The 20,384-nt window shown below is 37.9% G+C and overlaps 1 protein-coding gene and 1 non-coding gene across 3 annotated transcripts in view; both read right to left on the bottom strand.

Annotated features, from left to right (window-relative positions):
* Nucleotides 1–641: 641 nt before the first annotated feature.
* Nucleotides 642–20,384, bottom strand: part of LOC145993978 (CD63 antigen-like) — a 28,089-nt gene continuing 8,346 nt past the window's right edge. Inside the window, exons 1-5 of one of the 2 annotated variants that reach the window (XM_083130005.1) lie at nt 17,282–17,414; nt 11,528–11,716; nt 7,645–7,815; nt 5,658–5,867; nt 642–1,098 (exon numbers count right to left, since the gene is read on the bottom strand). In XM_083130005.1, coding sequence (XP_082986131.1) covers nt 958–1,098; nt 5,658–5,867; nt 7,645–7,815; nt 11,528–11,716; nt 17,282–17,359 — 789 coding nt within the window. In that variant the 5' untranslated portion in view covers nt 17,360–17,414 and the 3' untranslated portion in view covers nt 642–957. Of the gene's footprint in view, nt 1,099–5,657; nt 5,868–7,644; nt 7,816–11,527; nt 11,717–17,281; nt 17,415–20,384 lie in introns of those variants that run through there. The other variant, XM_083130014.1, reaches the window with a different exon arrangement.
* Nucleotides 10,020–10,094, bottom strand: TRNAS-UGA (transfer RNA serine (anticodon UGA)). Its single transcript has one exon. It is a non-coding gene; the product is annotated as a tRNA-Ser (tRNA).

The following is a 20,384-nucleotide window of genomic DNA, read 5'->3' as shown; positions in this document are numbered from 1 at the left end:
TCTTAAATAGAACCACAGAGAACTAAACATTTCACTTCACATAATTTGACGTTTCAATGCTAAAATTAAGTTTTTAAGGCGGATCAATGTTTGTCCTGTCTATGGAGACAAGCTTGGATAGGGAAGATTTGGTGAATATGTTTTATTAGGAATTCGATTTATTTTTCATGTGCGCCTTTGAAATCCTGAAGACCCGGGGGTCCTATGCCATTTCGATGTAGCGTAAGGGTAAGATCATCCAACTTAGGGATCGAACTTGGATCCCTCGCGTGGCAGTCAGACACCTCACTGTTGGAGACAGTTTATATAGCAATAAAGTTGTTAATGCAATGCGTAGGCACGACTGCATATCCACCATATTGACCTTACTCTTCAAGTTGTCATGATGATTCACCAACAGCGTTTAGACAGACTATAAAGTCCGTATGAGCATATCACTTTGAGGCCAGCCTTAAAAACGGGTTCTGTTTTAGGGGTCTTGGGTGCTAAAGTCCCGGGAGGAAAATCCTTAAAAGGAGCCACAAAATTAAAAAAATAAGATACTTGAAAATGGTTAAAAAAAATAAAAACATAACAAAACTTTGCTCATCACGTGGCTAACCCCGGTTCCCAAATATCAGCGCCTTACAACAACGACGCAATTTTCCATATTATGTATTTTTATTGTATAATGCATAGACTTAGACATTACATACACATTACATATAAGCATACATCACCAGGACGTAGTACCATCAACACGTATTAAATTTCATACACTCACAATCATATAATATTCCACATTTAAAAAAAGTACAATAAATTAATTGTTCTTATTCCTTTAAGGAAACAATGATTGATTAGCAAATTTATTAAAATTTATTTCCAGTATCTAATCAAATAATGTCATGTGTCTCCCTTGCGTTACTTCGTTATGAAAACGAAACGTGAAACTATTGTGGGATGTAAGCTTCACAGTTAAGCTGTGGAGTCGGTTGTAACTCCATCTATGATTGGTGAGGCGGAGCTGGAGTAGGCACCGGCGGCCAATAGGAGTCGCCTGGTCTTCTCGCATCTGATGGCGCGGCCTAGAGTGCAGGCGAAGCACACGGCTACTATCTGCAATAGAAAAATAAAGCACTATACTGCGGGACATGAAAATGCGAGCTTCAAGGTCACGCGGAACCAGGGCACTGTTGCTATGTTGGGCTGACGCTCTTTCCGTCGCATTACAATGTGTCATACAGCGTGTATCATAATAGGGTAAACAACTTATCAGGTTTAGTATATAAAAAAAGTATCTGAAACACAACAATGATGTTTGTTGTACAGTGTCTCTCAAAAGTTTTAGGACAACGACATTTTAAACTAGGCAACCCAATTTACACAAGCCGTTGGTGGGTTGCGTGCAGAGTTAGGCTCAATTTCAGGGTTGCCACATGCACAATAGATATTTATAAAATACCCGAAAGAAATATAAACAAGTATTATTGTATAAAATTATTAAAAATATCACTATTATATCGCAAATGACAAAATTCTTTCTGAAAGAAAAAAATAGGTTTTCTAGTATTTCATCGCTGATGAGTCTACAGTAAGGAAAAGAGGTGAGAGGAAACGAAAGGTTACAAAAGAGAGGAGAAAGAGAAAGCGAAAGGAGAAGAGGAAAAGTAGAGGAGAGAAGAAAGATAGGATAGACGAGGAGAGGAGATGTAGTGAGGAGAATGGAAAAAGATTCGAGGAGAGATGAGGAAAAAAGAACAAAGAAGAGAAAAGAGGAGGAAAACGAGAGGAGAGGAGAGGAGAGGAGAGGATAGGAGAGGAGGAGACGAGAAGACGGAAGTGGAGGGTAGAGTAAAGGAGAGAAAAAGAGAAGAACGAAAAAAGAGAGAATAGTGCAGTGGAGTGGGAAATCTAAGACAGGATAGGAGATAAGAGGAGTGGAGAAGAGTGGGATGGAGAAAAGTAGGGAAGGCGATATGAGGTAAAAGCAGAACGGAAAGAGGGGAGAGAAGAAGGAGAAGGAACTGGAGAGAAGAGGTAGTTGCAGAAAATAACGTCTGAGCGTCAAGAATGGATGCATTGGTCAAATTATCGACATGAAACATTCAATAACATTTTGAAATGTACTGGAGAATATATTAGATCGGTGCGAAATTACTTTTGGCTGAGTTCAGAGCAAATTAAAATCTTCCATGTAAGATCTTTGATTTTACCTGCGATTACACCACTAAAAAAATTAATGTAATTTTTAATATTTATAAGAATTATTCAATTTTTCTCCACTTCTCGGTCTGTTGAAATGGAGATTTTGTAATTCAATATTTCCCCTCCCCCCATCGTTAATTCCAAACTGAATCATTCCGTTTCACACGGCGTGGACAATGAACACAATGGGATATGTCTAAAACTTACGAAAATTTTCTGCCACCGGAAGGGTTTGAACCTACGACCATCAGATTGACAATCCTGAACGGTAGCCACTACCCTACAACCTTTAGCTCCTTAAACCAGGTAGAAGAACCACTACACCACGCCTTTACCTTCGAATGAAACAACAATTTTTTTTAAGTAATATTAAAAATTACATTAATTTTTTTAGTGGTGTAATCGCAGGTAAAATCAAAGATCTTACATGGAAGATTTTAATTTGCTCTGAACTCAGCCAAAAGTAATTTCGCACCGATCTAATATATTCTCCAGTACATTTCAAAATGTTATTGAATGTTTCATGTCGATAATTTGACCAATGCATCCATTCTTGACGCTCAGACGATATTTTCTGCAACTACCTCTTCTCTCCAGTTCCTTCTCCTTCTTCTCTCCCCTCTTTCCGTTCTGCTTTTTATCTCATATCGCCTTCCCTACTTTTCTCCATCCCACTCTTCTCCACTCCTCTTATCTCCTTTCCTGTCTTAGATTTCCCACTCCACTGCACTATTCTCTCTTTTTTCGTTCTTCTCTTTTTCTCTCCTTTACTCTACCCTCCACTTCCGTCTTCTCGTCTCCTCCTCTCCTATCTTCTCCTCTCCTCTCCTCTCCTCTCGTTTTCCTCCTCTTTTCTCTTCTTTGTTCTTTTTTCCTCATCTCTCCTCGAATCTTTTTCCATTCTCCTCACTACATCTCCTCTCCTCGTCTATCCTATCATTCTTCTCTCCTCTACTTTTCCTCTTCACCTTTCGCTTTCTCTTTCTCCTCTCTTTTGTAACCTATCGTTTCCTCTCACCTCTTTTCCTTACTGTAGACTCATCAGCGATGAAATACTAGAAAACCTATTTTTTTCTTTCAGAAAGAATTTTGTCATTTGCGATATAATAGTGATATTTTTAATAATTTTATACAATAATACTTGTTTATATTTCTTTCGGGTATTTTATAAATATCTATTGTGCATGTGGCAACCCTGAAATTGAGCCTAACTCTGCACGCAACCCACCAACGGCTTGTGTAAATTGGGTTGCCTAGTTTAAAATGTCGTTGTCCTAAAACTTTTGAGAGACACTGTACAACAATGAGAAAATCTTCAAGTTTTGTTTTCATGCTCAAGACTTCTGTAAACACGGCCATTGTGGCGCTGGTATAGCGTTAAAGAAAATGGGGACTTTCACAGGTGCAGAAAAAGCGGCTGGGTCTTAAAGATCACAGGCCTTATACCCCATGACTTCTGCATTTTCAGCTTTGTGAAAGACAAATGCGTCACATAGAAAAATAAAGAAGTGGAAGCAAATATTGGTTCTAATCCCACTTCAAATTGTTACGTGACAAGTCTCGATTAGCCCATCTCTGCATAAATTGACCTCAAATCACACTTGCTCCTAGTTTATACTGATAACAGATCTTTCATAACAACCAACTTCCTCGTCTCTGTTTTTCTTTAGTTCGCGAGATGTGAATAGATTGCGCGCGTGCAGAGACCAATAAAACGTATCTTCTATCGCAGCAATCTAGTATTTAGTAGTTGTAAAAGCCAACAGCCTATATTATCTACTTAGTTGACAAAACATATTATTGTTTCAGGGGAGAAATAAACAACTTTTAATGAGATTTATTATGAATTTTGCAGAATGTTCATTGAATAGATTTACACATTATAACATCATTAAGAAAACTTGTTTTTTGTTTATATTCCAGGAAACAAGCGAGAACTATTTATGTCAACTAATGAAAACTTGAGTAGGACCAAAGAAGGTTAGTGTTCATTGATATTATTTTGATTATTTATTACATTATATGTAGGCCTTAATTTTGTTGTTTAATCATACCATGTAAGATTATCATGTCATTGTTACGTCAGTCTTCGTCATTATTTGATCAGAACTTGAAAAAGCTGTTTGAGACCAAAATGTCTTCCTGGTCCTGGTTAGTAAAAATGCTCACAATTACCTATGACTTAAATTCCCAAGTCCAATTCTATGTTATTTGTACTTAATACCTGTCGAAGTGTCTGATAACAGTAAGGATTATATTAAAATTCCTAACATTAAATTACAAAGTGTAACAATCTGTATGTACACCCTGTATACCATTTTCTACATCTTCTGCTTCCTTTCAATCTCACCACCGAAGTTCCCGTGTTCTAATCCCGGTGTGGGCATGAGTGTTCTTCGTGAATGTCCCTTCATCAATTTTATCAAGTCATCACTCATCCTCATCGCCACGATTAGCCAAAATGTGGCAGAAATGCGACGAAAAATAAAATAAATACCACTATTTTCTTAAATATTTAGTTTCAAGAACTCCCCGCAAGTGTAAATTGATATATTTTGACTGACAAATTTTTAAGGGGAGAAAGATTCCAGTGCTGAATAAAATATAATTGTTGTACAGTTTGAATAGAAATAAGAGCGAAATGATTATGCGTATTATCTTCAGATGCCGAACTGTGTGTCGGAGTGGTTAGCACATGCATTAGTCCCGGGTTAGATTCTAGTCCTAGTCATGGGTGTTCTTTGTGAGCGTCCCTTCATCATATCATCTCTCATTCTCATCGTAGCGATTAACTAAAAGTGGAAGAAATCGGCGTAAAATAACTGAATTCAATCAACCTATTTTCTCCAGTACAATTTTCAATGGCAAAAATGAGAAATGATATGATGAAATTGATGAAGAGCACCCATGACCAGGGTTTGGATTTGAACCCGGAACCCTTTGCGTCGTAGCGCGATGTATACTGATCGCAGGTCCAACTGGTGGCTCACCTACATAGCTCCATTCGTCCACCAATGGTCTTCTGGCATGTGTGGCTCGATGGGTGTCAACAACCTCAGTTTCGAAGTAAAAGCTGTAGGGGTACCATTGCTCTCCCATTGAAACGTTGCCAAGCGTACGTCTAATTTTGTCAGATGTTTTTATTATCTTGTTTGCACAGTGCTCGAGGGTTTTTTGTATTAATTTTCCGTTCTTTGTGTAGTACTGTACAACTTTTTATCCAATAACGGTGCTGATCGACTCTCCCTCTTTTACAGTACGTTTGGCAACATGCTTTGTATCCAACTGATGCTCATTTGTTTCGTCCCTTGTGACACGAAAATGTCCGATGTCAACCGAAGATCCTGATTCGTTGTTTCCCAGCGGCCAGCTGGAAATGCGACCAGTGTACTAACCACTAAGGTTGGCCAAGTCCAAAGAGGGAAAGCTGCCCCCAATAACCCTTCTTGGATGCGCCTATCCTGACGTACCTGTATAAGAGCTACTGCCAATGCAATCCCTCCCAACGTTACGGCGCTGTGCCTTATCACATCCTCGAAAGCATATACGCAGCCGTTCTTGTAACGATCGAGAGAATTACAGAATTGGTAATCCCCGCTGCAGCAACTGGTGGGTAGCTCTGAACGACTGAATCCGTGCTTGTACCAGTCCTCAACGGAGTCCACACCACAACACTGCAGCTGTAATGAAGAAAGAGAATTATTATAGGGCTGAACCTTTACCAATGTATCGGTATCGGAAAGTATCGGTTGCAATCTATTTACCAGCCAGCCGATTCTTTTAAGCCCGCTTTAGATGGAAGAATTTCCTTTAACATTTTTGCTAGCATAAATCTTTGTAAATGCTTCCAAAAATCTTATAGCAGACAGTACTATACACGGAAGCATTTCATGTAACTTTTCGGCTAGCTTTTGCGATTATAATGTATAATACAGCACGACATGCACGTCTAGTTACACCATGTATGGTGAGTGCACGGTGTTCACAATTGAAACAACTAAGATATTAATTCGTACGTGTACTGTATACGTTATAAAGTATGTATTTAAGCAGTGCCATTGATTTCTACCTAGTACCGTTTCATAGGAAAGGTTATCCCTCACCGTTGAGTAGTTATCGGCTTTTAAAAGTCTGAAGTGATAGATTGTTTACATCTCACTCGGCCGCCATTATAGCTGCACTCGTGACCTAGAGGTCGCTTCCGATTGGTTATGCTACGAAAAATGCTACGGAAATAGGACCGATTCTATCCTTGGGAAATGCCATGAAATATGCCATCCGTTTCGCGTTTAAACCTTTCGCGCTTGTTCCGCATAGCTCTTGTTCCTCTCACGTTTAATCCTGTGTTATGTTTCGCGATTGTTTATTTATTTATTTATTACTTCATATAAACCATATACATTGTATTTGGATGGTTTAGTACAGTTCAAATATAAAATAAAATTACAAGATTTCTATAATTTACAATTTAGATATTCACTAACGCTATAATATTCCTTATTAACTAATAGTTTTTTTAAATTTGTTTTTAAAACTTGTCATATTGATATAATTTGGTAAATGGTTGAATATTTCAACTGAGATCTGTTTGGGTCCTTCTTGAACTAATGTTAGCCTGGTGAAATATGGCTTTAGAAGCTGTATATTTCGGGTGTTATATGCATGTTCTGTTGAGCTTCGTGGCGTAATATTTTTTCTCGCATAAAATGCCATTTCATGTACAGTGAAGGGAGGGAGGGTTAATATTTTGTATTTCTTAAACAACGTTTTGCACGATTCCCTAGGCTTTATTCCTGCTATAATACTAATGGCTTGCTTTTGTTTTCTAAATGCTTCTAAACTTCCAGCTGAGTTCCCCCCAATTATATTACATAATACATTAGTGAATGAAACATTGCATAATATACCTGAATTAGTGAATTTGTATTAAGAGTTTGTTTTTATATCCTCAGTGCAAATATTTTGAAATCTAGTAAGTATTTAACAAATATTTTTACGTGGTTTGACCAATTTAGATTTTCATTTATAGTTACTCTTAAAAATTTTGTTTCGTTAACTAATATTATTGGAAGATCGCTATTCTTTACTACATCTTTATTTTTACTGTTTTGTTTAGTGTGCAAGAGCAGTAATTTGTTCATTCAGTAGTAATTTTTTACAGTTAAACCAAGATTTCATTTTTTCCATTGTTTCTTTCAATGAACTCGTTCACGTCATTTTCCTTTATAATTGCGCTAGTATCGTCTGCATAAGAGTACAACAAAATCTTTGTATTCTGCATATTTAGTAGTAAATTATTTATGTGCAAAAGTCCGTTTCGCGATTAATCTCTTTCGCAGTTATTCCATCACCCCGTGAGGTTGATTTTTGAGTGCCTGACCAGGTCATCCCTTACACCCCGTGAAGTTAAATGAAACCAATAAATCAAAGCTATACTGGAAACTCTAAGAAACTCACTTCTGACTGTATCGCATCCCAATCCTCCCGGATGTTCTTGTCGTATTTATACATGCCCATACTTCCGAGCATGTTCTCCCTCAGGATGCTCTGTAGCTCTTCCTGCAGCGCGTAGCCTGCAATTCCTGCAGCTACTCCTAGTATCAGGATTACACTCAAGAAAACTGAATACTGCAAAGAAAAAATAACATTAACATAACATCAAAATTGACAAAATGTGCACTAAAATTTTAATAAAAATGAATACGACGAAGGAGTTTGTCAAATTGCTTGAGGGGTACAATTCTGATCAAAATATTTAGAGGAGTACTTTTCATCTTTCCAAAAAATTAGAGGCACGATGGAAGGGGTAAATGCAATATGTCCTAACCAGTGTCGGATCCAGAAATTACAGTTGGAAGGGTCGAAATTCAGTAGTGTACCTTGTCTCAGAAGAATCAACTCTAATCTAACGAGGCTGATTCCCATATTCCGGAGATCAAAGTATTGTTTTGCGAAAATAAGGCCAGGACAGAAAATAGTTATTATTGTATGTTGTTATCATAATTCCTCCCATTGCCACGGTAAACGGATGGATCAGACATGAAGAACAAAATGAATGAACAAAGATAACAAAAATCTATTCTCTCAAGGAGTCTCAGGGTTCAATCCCACTTTTGACGTATATTGCACAGTGGTTCGGATCCAAATGTAAACTGTAGGTTTAGATCCGAACATGGACGTCCTCAGGATTTTTCCAAGGAGGGGAAGTAAGGTATTTTTTCCAGGGGGGGCAAACAAAGTACATTTACCACCATACTGGTGTTATTCCCTCTAAAACATTGAGTCAATTTGAAGTTATCACATTCATGCAATAATTTAATACATATTTGTTTGGCTGAAATGGAATTGTATGTGTGAAATATGTAATTTTTGGTTGATTTTAATTTTGCAGGAGGGCCGTGGCCCACCTTGCCTCTTCCGGACGTCCATGGTTCCGAATAGACTGTCTTGAGCATGAAGTGGACGTAAACTTTTTTAAAAATATTATCGAACCTGTTAAACTTGGTGATAGAAGACCTAACATGACATTTCAGTCTTCAAAGAAAATATTAGGCATAATAATTTATCCAAAAGCCTGCCAGTTGGGAGGGGCGATTGCCCTGACGTGGGTGCGTGCCTGGTCATAACAGGGTGCCCTTTTTGGTGAGAAACTGACTTGCCTGTGATGTTTCACTGATCGACAAGGACGATGTAGTGCTTCCTTTCACCGAAAGATGTCAAATAAAGCTTATACTACCTGTGACATCTATTGGTGCACTAGGTAACTGCATGTAGTGATTAGAGACCGGGAAAAAGTTGAAAATTGGCTGGTTTCTAGACTGATTGTAGGAGTTTAGTAAAGGTTTGTGCAGGGCTGTACGAGGGAGGGGATTAGGAGAGCAGAGGCGAAGATAAAGAAGGAGAAAGGAAGACAAAATATATAGAGAGAGAGGGGAAGGAGAGAGTGAAATAGAAAGAGAATGAGAAAAATATGTGGAGGAAGCAGTGACAAGAGAACGTAGATACACGTGTACATACCGTAATTAACATAATTCATAAATAAGGAGACGAGAAAGGATGAGAAAGAAAGAGAGACAGAGATAGAAAGGATGAGAAGAGAGACAGAGACAGGCCCGTAGCTAGAATTGATCTCCAGGAGGGGCTCAAAAGTTATCAGGGGGGGGGGGTTGTAAACCAAGTCCATTTTTCCAAAGTTTAACATTATTAAATGAAGGCAAATTGTGTGTGTGTTGGGGGTGGTCATTAAGTTGCATAAATTTTAGAAATATACAAATACCACATTTTTCAATATCTTTTAAAATATTACTTGAAGTGTTTATTGAATGCTACTGAAATCGTCCCTTACTACACACTCCATACTACTTTTGATAATACAGACACGTATTTATATCATGCAATGAAAATATGGACAATACAATCATAGTACCTACAGTACATTCCACCTCCGGCTGAAGCAATGAAACAGCCCTTCATTCCCAAAACTTGGGAGCTGTTAACCTTTGACGTAGATTCGGAGGGAATTTTCATGATGACGTCTGTACAAACAGGAGGTCGCAACAGAGGCAGCGAAGGTACAGATAAATAAGTTTCGCTATGAAGGAATTATCTAAGGCCGAGTCTGCTGCCACGCACGTGTCAGCAGTAACAATAAGCGTCAAATTTGCTCCTGACACGTAATTCGTCTGCTAAAAGCATGTTACAAGTCTTAAGAACAGATGAAGACGAGAAAAATGTTGTTGAGTTGAGTTGATTTGGTGTTTTAAGTCCACTTTATGCACAGTATGGTTAATCGGGACTGGACCTACAGTTTAAAGTGGGATCCAAACCACTTGCGCCTCCACCGGGTATCGAACCCGGGACCCCTTGCTTTCAAGGCAACGACGCTACCACTGCGCCATCAGGGAGGCCCACGAGAAGAATGCAAGGTCATGATTAGTGGGAATGAATGTACAGGTAATTTAGAACCTTTTTATTTAGAAAGCATTTAGCGATATTATTTTAATGCTAATGGAACCTAACCTAACTACGAGAGCATTTAGGTTTATTATTAGAAGAATGCTAAGGGACCTAATCTTAAAACATTTATGTGAAAGTAATCGCTACAACTTCACAGTATGTGTTATAGACGTAATTTCATACATAGCATGATGAAATCACGATAAAACAAAGACCGAGTTTGCTGCCACACGAATCTCTTTTGAGGTTCCAGCAGAAAAAGAACGTGGCCGCAGACACTACCATTATCTAAAGTCTACAGAAGAGAATCTTCTAAATACTTGCCGCTGCTGTTCATGCTCTGTGAATTTATCCTTCACCAAAGTTGAGAGCAAATAATATCTGCTCTCTACATTTTCACTCTTCACTGCAAATAAATTGTACAAAATAGTTTTACTTAATGTCAAGGGGGCTGACCGCAATGCCTGGTGGGGGGGTCAAGGGGGCTCAGCCCCCCCTGGCCCCTGCCTGGCTACGGGCCTGGACAGAGAGAAAGGATGAGAAAGAGAGACAGAGAGAGAGAGGATGAGAAAGAAAAAGGACAGAGAAAGGATGGATGAGAAAGTTAAAGACAGAAAGGATGGGAAAGAAAGAGAGACAGAGATAGAAAGGATGAAAAATAAAGATAGAAAGGATGAGAAAGAAAAAGGCAGAGAAAGGATGTATGAGAAAGATAAAAACAGAGATACAAAGAATGGGAAAGAAAGAGAGACAGAGATAGAAAGGATGACAATGAAAGAGAGACAGAGAGAAAGGATGAGAAAGGAAAAAGGCAGAGAAAGGATGGATGAGAAAGATAAAAACAGAGATAGAAAGGGTGGGAAAGTAAGAGAGACAGGGATAGAAAGAATGAGAAAGAAAGAGAGACAGAAAAAGAAAGAGAGAAAGGATGAGAAGGAAAAAGGCAGAGAAAGGATGAATGAGAAAGATAAAGACAGAGATAGAAAGGGTGGGAAAGAAAGAGAGTCAGGGATAGAAAGGATGAGAATGAAAGAGAGACAGAGAGAAAGGATGAAAAGGAAAAAGGCAGAGAAAGGATGGACGAGAAAGACAAAGACAGATAGAAAGGATGAGAAATAAAAAGGTACAGAAGATGAAGACATAAATAAGGAAAGGAAAAGAAAGGAAGAAATGTAGAAGAGATATGAATATATTATATACGTATGTGTGTGTTTTGTGAATAGAGCCAGAGACTGAAAGGAAGAGCGGAAGGTAAAGAGAGAGAGAGAGAGAGAGAGAGAGAGAGAGAGAGAGAGATAAGAAAAGAAATCAGAAAGATTAAAGGAAGATAAAAATAAATGGAGGAGAGAGAAGAGGAAGAGAAAAGAGCGATTAGCATACTCACCGTCATCACCATACAGGTACTTTCCTTCATCGCAGCGCAGCATCCGAAGAAAGCCACGAGGAACAGAATAATGCCGACTGCGATGAGCAGGATGGGTGGCGAGTAGAATTTTTCCGTGAGGAACTCCTCGAAGTGGTAGTAGAACGCGTGGATTGTGCATCCTAGAGTTATTATCACTATACCGGTCAGCTGAAATAGAAAAGGCAACGAATTAGTGATGGGATGCTTCAGATTATTTTTCAGAGGGTTAAAAACAAGCCCCCAAGACAACATACTTAGGTGCTCGTTGACTAATTTATTTGGGGAAATTTCAATTTATTATCTGGACAATGTGAGCCTAATTGTCGTAACTTAATGTTCCTTTTTCACAGAAACTATTCGATATATGAATATAAAATTTTACCATTATAGTCTCTCAGTATTCGTAAACACTTTAGAAAAGGTTTGTCCTTGCATTGTGACAATATTTATATCATTAGAATAATGAGAGTAAACAAACGAAAACCAATATATTGATACAGAATAACCAACTCTAAGAAATGTAACACAAGACTATATCTCTACAATTAATGTCACCTGAACCCTTCTCATAAATCTGTAGGTTCAGTTTTTCCAGGTTTACTAATGCGCATTACTTCATAAAGTATAATATTGTACCTGGTCACTTAATAGTTAATACATTGCTCAATTTATATAGTGAAAAACATATTTTATTGCGTAATTACTCATTATTATAGTAAACAATATCACATAGTTTTGGACAGTGGCGTAGATTGGGTTTCAAATCTGGGGACAGGGTGCCAAAACTAGGCAAGGACAGTTTACTTTTCCTGGGTAGATAAGATTTAGCATAGTGCGGGGGCAAAAGTGCCCCCCCCAAATGGCATCTCAATAACTTACTTCTTTAAACATGGATATTATTTTCATTATTTTAATGGTAATTTTTATAATTTTTAGGACACTTTAAGGGGGCGCTCAGGTACCCCTGTCACCTCCGTGCGCGCGCCTATGCTGGTAAGGCGTTTACATTTATTATGTTCGCGTTTCTTGTGCGATGTAACTGAGCCAGATTTTTTTTTCTCCATATGTGGGAATTGCCGAATGCAAAAGATGTTGGTTGTCGGGATACAAAAATAGTATGAAAGTGTTGAGTAAAAGTGAAGTTCGTTAGGAAGTCAAGACTTTTACAAAATTCTTGTCCTGGAATCAATTTTTCCCTGGATTTCACAATTTGTTGTTAAGTTTCGTCACGGAACCTGTCCGTAATCAGCCCCCAAACTTGTCAATCATTTGAGTTCCTCTTCAATCTCCTCTCTATCATGCAGAAAATATTTTTGAGATAAATTTATCTGCTCTGGGATAAGATATGAGAATAGTTCTTTTCCTGCCGTGCACGACAAATGTCTATGGATTTATTAAAAAAAACAACTAAATCTTAAGTGGAGTAGCATGTTAGGAAATGGTTTACAAAATGTTGAACATTATATCGATGTAGTCAGGCACGCATATATAAATATATAGCACGGACGGTTCCGGGGGCTACATCCCTTAGGCTTGAAAATGGGAAAAAATGAGATATTTGAAATATGGAAATATCTAACCATCCGACATATTCTGATATAAAAGCTGGAGCTGGAACTGCATAAGGGAGCTTTAACATGCTGTTTGGCCCCTGACCTACACAAACACACACGTGCGCGCACATATTCACAAATCCGGGCTTGGGAGACGTGTTCACAAATTAATCACTTATGAAGAAAAATGTTTTATTTGAGTGACACGAACAACCAACTTGCCAGAAGTAGAAGCACATTGTAAATATAAAACAAAAATTATGAAATTAAAAGGATTGATTGATTTGGTTTATTTTAGTTGGCTTTTCTGCCCCTTTTTGGCTAGTCGCGAAGATGAGGATGAGTGGTAATGTGATGAAGTGGCACTCACAAAGAACATCGCTGCTCAGGCCGGGATTTGAACCAGAGACCCCTGGAGTTGTATCGCACTGTGCTAACCACTCCGCCACGGAGGCCGGCTGAAGTATAATGAGTTAATTGAAATGAGGTTAAAATATATATATATATAACCATCTGGTATATTTTGATCTAAAAAGTATAACTTAAAGTGCATACCAAAACGATTAACCAAACTGTTTTGTAAATTCAAATATTTCTTTCTGTGTAACAGTTTACAGATTCAAAAGTACTATTTTCGCATTTGTACGTACAAGTTTATGAAATGCATAGGCGTTCGCAGACCCTCTGATTAGGGGAGGGGGGGTGTGTGCAAAAGACTGGATGAAAGTTTAGCTTGGGAAAGAGAAATCTTATTTCATCTTTATGTTTTATTGTATGGATGGGTACGAAACAGGGTCGTGTACAGTGTGTGTCCGGACCCACTGAAAACCCCACTAAACGCATGGAAATAGGCGGCTGGGCAGAATTGCACTGGTGCCACATATGGGAAAAGCAAAGCGAGGGCGGGACAAAAGACGCTGGTTCCCCCGCGCTGTGTGCAACGTCAACCGGGCTGCGTTGCCTAGTTCCAGCGACAGACCGACCTCTCTCCGGGGCACTTTTGTGTCAGCCCTGGCCTTTTGAGGAAATTCTGTCAGTTTGTATCACATGGATTACAAAGACCAACTCTACAACGAGATCTTTCATCCTCTTAAACTTCCGAACACACGGGGTTGTGCTCCGACGTGGCAACAGCGCGATCTTCTGCTACCCGCCTAATTTCATGGCCCTGCGTTTACAGTTGGGACGGAGTACCAACCGGTGTGCAATTACAGCGCAGAACGGTTATTTTGACAACATACTGATTTCCTGCTGGCTGCTTCGGGGAGGAGGGATTGTAATGTTGTCGGTTCTAGCCCAAGCGGTGGGTCTAATTGGCTGTTTGACTGCGAGTTCCTTCGTAGGTAAACGCGGCAACAGAGGGTGACTGCCATAATGGCGGGTCTCGCGCCGGGAGTTAGGGTGATTTCACTATAGTGTAATTTTAGACGTAATTATACCGGGTGTCCCAGAAGTCTTTCCCTGATTACAAACATTATTCATATCCGCTATATGCAATGTAGAGATGTGAAAGTGGTGCCAAAATGTTGGAAAACTAACCAAGTTTATTTGTTGCAGGTTTCAGTAATGTGGCTGTAGTGTAGCAGTGTCGGTGCCAAGGAATCCGGAATTAATGCTCTTGACATCGGGTGGCATCTTTCCATACAATGTTTCTTGGACTTGACAGGATTTGGGAATGAAGATAAATTCCATTTTATTGATGGCAGATATTCTAGACAAAAGAATTCTGTACATTTGAAAGTTCCTCTGCAGTGTTATTGGTGACCGGGTTTCGTATAACCAGAGGACATCCTGAGCTTTTTCCTGATTTGTGAACATTTCCGGTTTTCTGGGCACCGACACTGTTACACTACAGCCACGTTACTCAAACCTGCAACAAAAAAAACTTGGTTAGTTTTCCAACATTTTGGCACCACTTTCACATCTCTACCTTGCATATAGCGGATATGAATAAAGTTTGTAATCAGGGAAAGACTTCTGGGACACCCGGTATATCATAGCTTAATGTATAAATGGAACTCATATTTACTTAATAAATAAATGAAAACCAAATCTAAACAAAATTCACGCTCTTCTTAAACTAAAACTTTGCTGTATATACATATGCTTGCAAATTAAATATTTACAACAATTCAATAGCGTAAACACTGTTCGTCCAACATTAGAATGAACTCTTCTGTCCAGTCGTACGAAAATGTCCTATACTGAAATGTTAGTCTTTTTTTCAATTGGTACAAGAGTTTTAAACATCTACACTATGACACCTGCGCACAGTGGCGTAGCAAGGGGTGGGTGAAGTGGGCGACCTCCCGAGGCCTCGCGCCTGAAGGGGCCTCACGTGTCATGGAGTTGATACGATAAATGTCAAAATAAAAATAAAAATAGAAGTCAGAAAAAAGACGGAATTGACTAATTTCTCTGGGTAGAAAAATATAACGTTCTGTTTTTATCTGGCTTTAAATTCTAGTTAAACATTATAATTTGAATGAATACGTCAAATCAGGGACGTAACACACAGTGCTTAAGACTAAGGAGCCCGAAAGAAATATTGTCGTAGTTCTCATGTGAAATATTTACGTAAAAATTCATGATAACTTGCTTGTACACTTTCACCAATTTATTCTTCTCTTGAATAAAGAGCATTCCCGATTTTAATTTAACAATAAAGTACCTTCAACTGCCAAGAAGCAAATGTGTGGTATTTAAATGCTTACAAATGAGCAATTTCATTCAATTTTACTTTCAAAATTGTAAAAATGAAGCAAATTGCAATATAATAACAGTAAGGCATCGTATTAATACTTACGGAAAGAACTGACGTGTATATATTTGAATTGTATACGAAACGTCTGGGGTGAAAAATAATCCCCGTTACCATCGAAAGGTGTCATATGTATGTTACCAAGCGTGGATTTAAGAATGGATGGGGGCCCACATTCTAATATCGCCCAGGGTCTCGCGATATGTTGCTACGTCACTTGATGCCAGTTATTTAGGAGAAGTTGGACTTCCGCGTGTAGCTCAATCTCGGACACACTGAACTCAGCCGAAATTAGCATGGCATCTTCTTCATTAGGTTTTAATGTAAAAACCCTGCTCACTGCATTCACCAGATTTACAGTTTCTTGACTGAATCGTACATCGATGCTGCGAATAAGGGAGTCTAGAAAGGGTTAAAGTGCATGTACTTCGAATTCTTCCTCTTTTGATCTGAACTGGACTTCATTTTGCCACTATCTAGTCGGCGAGACACTTTTGACTGGAGGAAGTTCTATATCCAAGTCATTAAATACTTCACTAATTACATACTTCACTAGTGTTAGTGAATATGATTTCGAACCATGCACCTTCATGTATGTTTTGTAAAGTGGCTTTAAGATGTCTCACGTTGTCCATTACCTACAGCAGATCAATCTGTGATGGCTGTAAATACATGCTAACTATAACAATCGGACTTAAATGTGAGGCAATATCTCTAAACATTATCATGAATTGAAATGTTCTCGTCTGGGAAAGCAGTCCTTTGCATTCGTCTTCCCTTCAGCTACTATTGTGTTGAGGGTATTTCTTCAACAGTTGATATCAAATATTAACGGAATGATTTTATGATGCTCACGTCGCCAGCATGGCAAGCCCATCTCGTTACGACAGGGACTTTATACAAAGAAGATTCTGTCCAGTTTCTTTAAAATGCTTTCGAAGATACCATGCCTAGTTCAGCTACTGGATTATTCCAAAAAAAAGTCAAATTTAACACTACTTAAATTATGTGTCTGTTCAAGTTAATCTCTGTGGTTCATAGACTAATTTACATAAACATGATTCAAAAATAACTATACATAATTTATTCATTTCCAATGTATTCGAGCAATTTATTCTGCAGCCACACAGAGGCAACACAGCAAACGAATAAAGTATATACTGGAGTGTCAATAACACTAAATTTGTATCCAATATCATAAGAAATAATTCATCCCCACCCCAGTAGTTGCTTGTAACTTTCATCGACTTGAACATTGTTTAAAAATGGCGATAAGATTACTCTACAATATATTTCTAAGGGAAAATATTCATAGATAATATGTATTATAAAATTACATATTATTATTCACAATTCTTTCTGTTAATCGACTAATATATTTAATCCTATCCTCAAATATATATATGCAATATATCTTACCACAATTTGATCGCGTTTTGTTGTAGCCAGTTGTGTTTGCAACGGTTTGTACTTAATATTTGAAATACACACTTTCATACTCTGTGATGGCACATTGGCTCTTAATTCTACAGGAACGAATTGAAGACTGTTATTTTATCAGTGCAGATACAACTCAAGACTTTCAAGGAAATAGTACATTAAAATACATTGCGATATCCGTAAGCTTTGATGATACAACCACATAACAGGGAAGGATAATGTTTATCTTATCGGAAATGGGAATGGCAAGCTATATTACTGGTTGACTTTATTGGTCTAATAAGCACATATTGAAACCTCGACAAGCTATCCAATGACCAAGGTGTAATACATATAGACCAGGAGATTTCAAACATATTACTGTTGTGGCTACCCTCAGCTGCCACAATCTGCATGCACCTCTCCTCAATAATATATATAACTAAATACATACAGTGTGTTTTAAAAGTCCTGCAGGATTCTAAAAAGCTATAACTCTAAAGTAATAGGTTTATTACAACGATTTTTTTTAAAAAAAATTGTTCTGCCCACACTGCTGAACGACGTGTGTGCAGGTGATCACGCGATCACGTGATTCCAAGATGGGGTCAACGCAGGAAAATGCTCAGTGCGTGTTATGGCTTGCCGAGTTAAAATCTTGTGTTTTGGTGCGGAGAATGTTCCCAACAATATCTGGAAAAGCACCTCCAACGGAGACAAGTATCCAGATATGGTAATAAGAGTTTAAAGCTACGGGAAGCGTAGCAGATTTGCCACGTAGTGGGAGGCCAAGAACGAGTGACGATGTGGTCAGGCACGTACCTAGAAATACATTTCGGGGGGGGTCCGACCAGGTGTATCAATAATAATAATAATCAGAATAGTTATATTAAATTAATATGAATTAATTATGTAAATTAATTAATATTGTATTGTTATAATTACATGAATAGGTAAAAAAAATGGTAAAAGAATAGACATATAACAGTACGTATTCATTATCTATTTAAGATCGCCAAAATTTGTATAAAAACAACTGCCATGGCAAGGAAATTAATGTCAAATAGATAAAGAATTGAATATTTATTGAATTAGAAAAAAGGAGTTAGATCCAATTGTAATAGGCAAAAATAATCGTACGGTGATCACTTTTAATTGGCTATTACAATTGACGAATAATAAAGTTGATAATTAATATTTTATGCATATTATCATAAGTAGTAGTGTGCATAAATCTTTGGAACTGTCCTTCAAAGCCGTATGAGCCAAATTCCTTGCCTTCCAATAAGTTCAGCGGAAATAAAGAAGCCGGGCTCTGCAAGGAGATTTGTGCACGATATGATAGAAGAGTAAAATTCTCGGATTCAAACTAAGATTGCAAGAGTGTTTGAACTTGAATGGTGCCCAGCTGAAGATCTGGCGATGAATCAAACCACATCAAACATTAATGTTAAAGTTTCCTCTGTGTAATAAACCTATTAGTTTAAAAGTTATAGGTTTCTAGAATCCTGTAAGACTTTTAAAACATGCTGTATGACCACGAGAGACCAACACAAAATCTGCTCGTGTGTTTATTTACTGTTGGTACACATGCAAGTAATGAATATACGTACTTTAATATATGTACTTTTTTTATGTTTATATTTTGGTGTCATTTCACTTATCAATACGAGATTCATGAGAAAGAAAGGATAATAATTTAGAAAAATTAAATATGCTGACCAAGGCAGTAATTTATTTTATTAAAAACATAAACTAAACGTAACGTTTCAACCTTCTAGCAAGGTTTTCTTCAGGCTCTGTATCAAGTACAAAAGTAACAAGATACAAAAACAGGGCATTATATATACACAAACATTACTCCCTCCAGACTATTAGAAAGTTGTTCTGGAACTTTCTAGCAGGTGGCTTTCCCTTGTCAACTGCTGTACTTTCACCTAAAATGCTAAACATATTTACTTCCATATAGAAAGTGGTTAGGCTTTATATCTCACGCTCTTTTTCCTTCATTTTTCTTCCTTCTCCTCTCCTCTTTCTCTCTTGTCCTTTCCACTCTTTCTAACACCTTCTTCCATTCTTTGTTTAACTCCAGTTCCCCATTCCAGTTCATTGTGTCTTCTTCACCTTTCTTCTCTATTTCCTTGGCCTCCTTCCATTTTCTCACTAGTACTCTCTTCTCCCTTCCTATCTGCTTAGCCTCATCCCACTCTATGTCATGTCCTGTTTCTCTCGTGTGTTTAAATATCTCATTTCTCTCTCTCTTAAGTCGTACATCATCCCTATGTTGTTTCAACCTGTCTTTCAGCCTCTTTTTCGTTTCTCCTATGTGCACACTCTGACATTCTTTACATTTTACTTCGTAGATAATCCCTTCCTCTTCTCTGTTTTCCTTTTTCTTGTTTGCATTCTTCGCTATTCCTAAGATGCTTCTCCCTCCCTTCCTGTAAGTTTTAATGCCCGCTTTCCTAAGCATTTTGCATATCTTTTCTGTGGTTTTCCCCATACTCCTTATTCCAAACCTTCTCTCTTTTTCTTGCTCTTCCTCTTTCTAGAAGGTTGAAACGTTACGTTCAGTTTATGTTTTTAATAAAATAAATTACTGCCTGGTCAGCATATTTAGTTTTTCATAATCATGGAAACAAGGCTTAATGGTGTTGTAATAATTTAGGTAGTAAGATAACATGGATAATATATGCTAATAGGATATGCCAACTTCTGTATAAAGGCACTATCAATGGAGTTTTCAGAAATGGCATGGCTTTCTTCTGTACGGTACCATGGCAGTACCTGCAGATAATATTGCAAAGGGACAACCTACGTGAGTTGCAATAATACAGTAAAATATATTGATAACATTTTTATTAATATATTTTAAAATTTCAGAAAAAAAATATTTTTTCGGAAGTTCTCGCGCTTTCTGTTGGTATAGACTGTTATAACCTATTACAGTGACGAATAAATAGTAAAATAGCCACAGAATGTATTCAACTGTCAAATCATAGAGCTGTCTAGATAATTTCATGTGGCACATGCACTAATTTTTCAAACAAGTGTGCCTGTTTTTGAAGGGCAATAACTAGTGATGGGTAGGGCACTACTATAA

Source organism: Lepisma saccharinum, chromosome 1 (genome assembly GCF_977018435.1).
Source record: "Lepisma saccharinum chromosome 1, izLepSacc3.1, whole genome shotgun sequence".
NCBI lineage: Eukaryota > Metazoa > Arthropoda > Insecta > Zygentoma > Lepismatidae > Lepisma > Lepisma saccharinum.
This window is presented reverse-complemented; position numbering and strand designations above follow the sequence as displayed.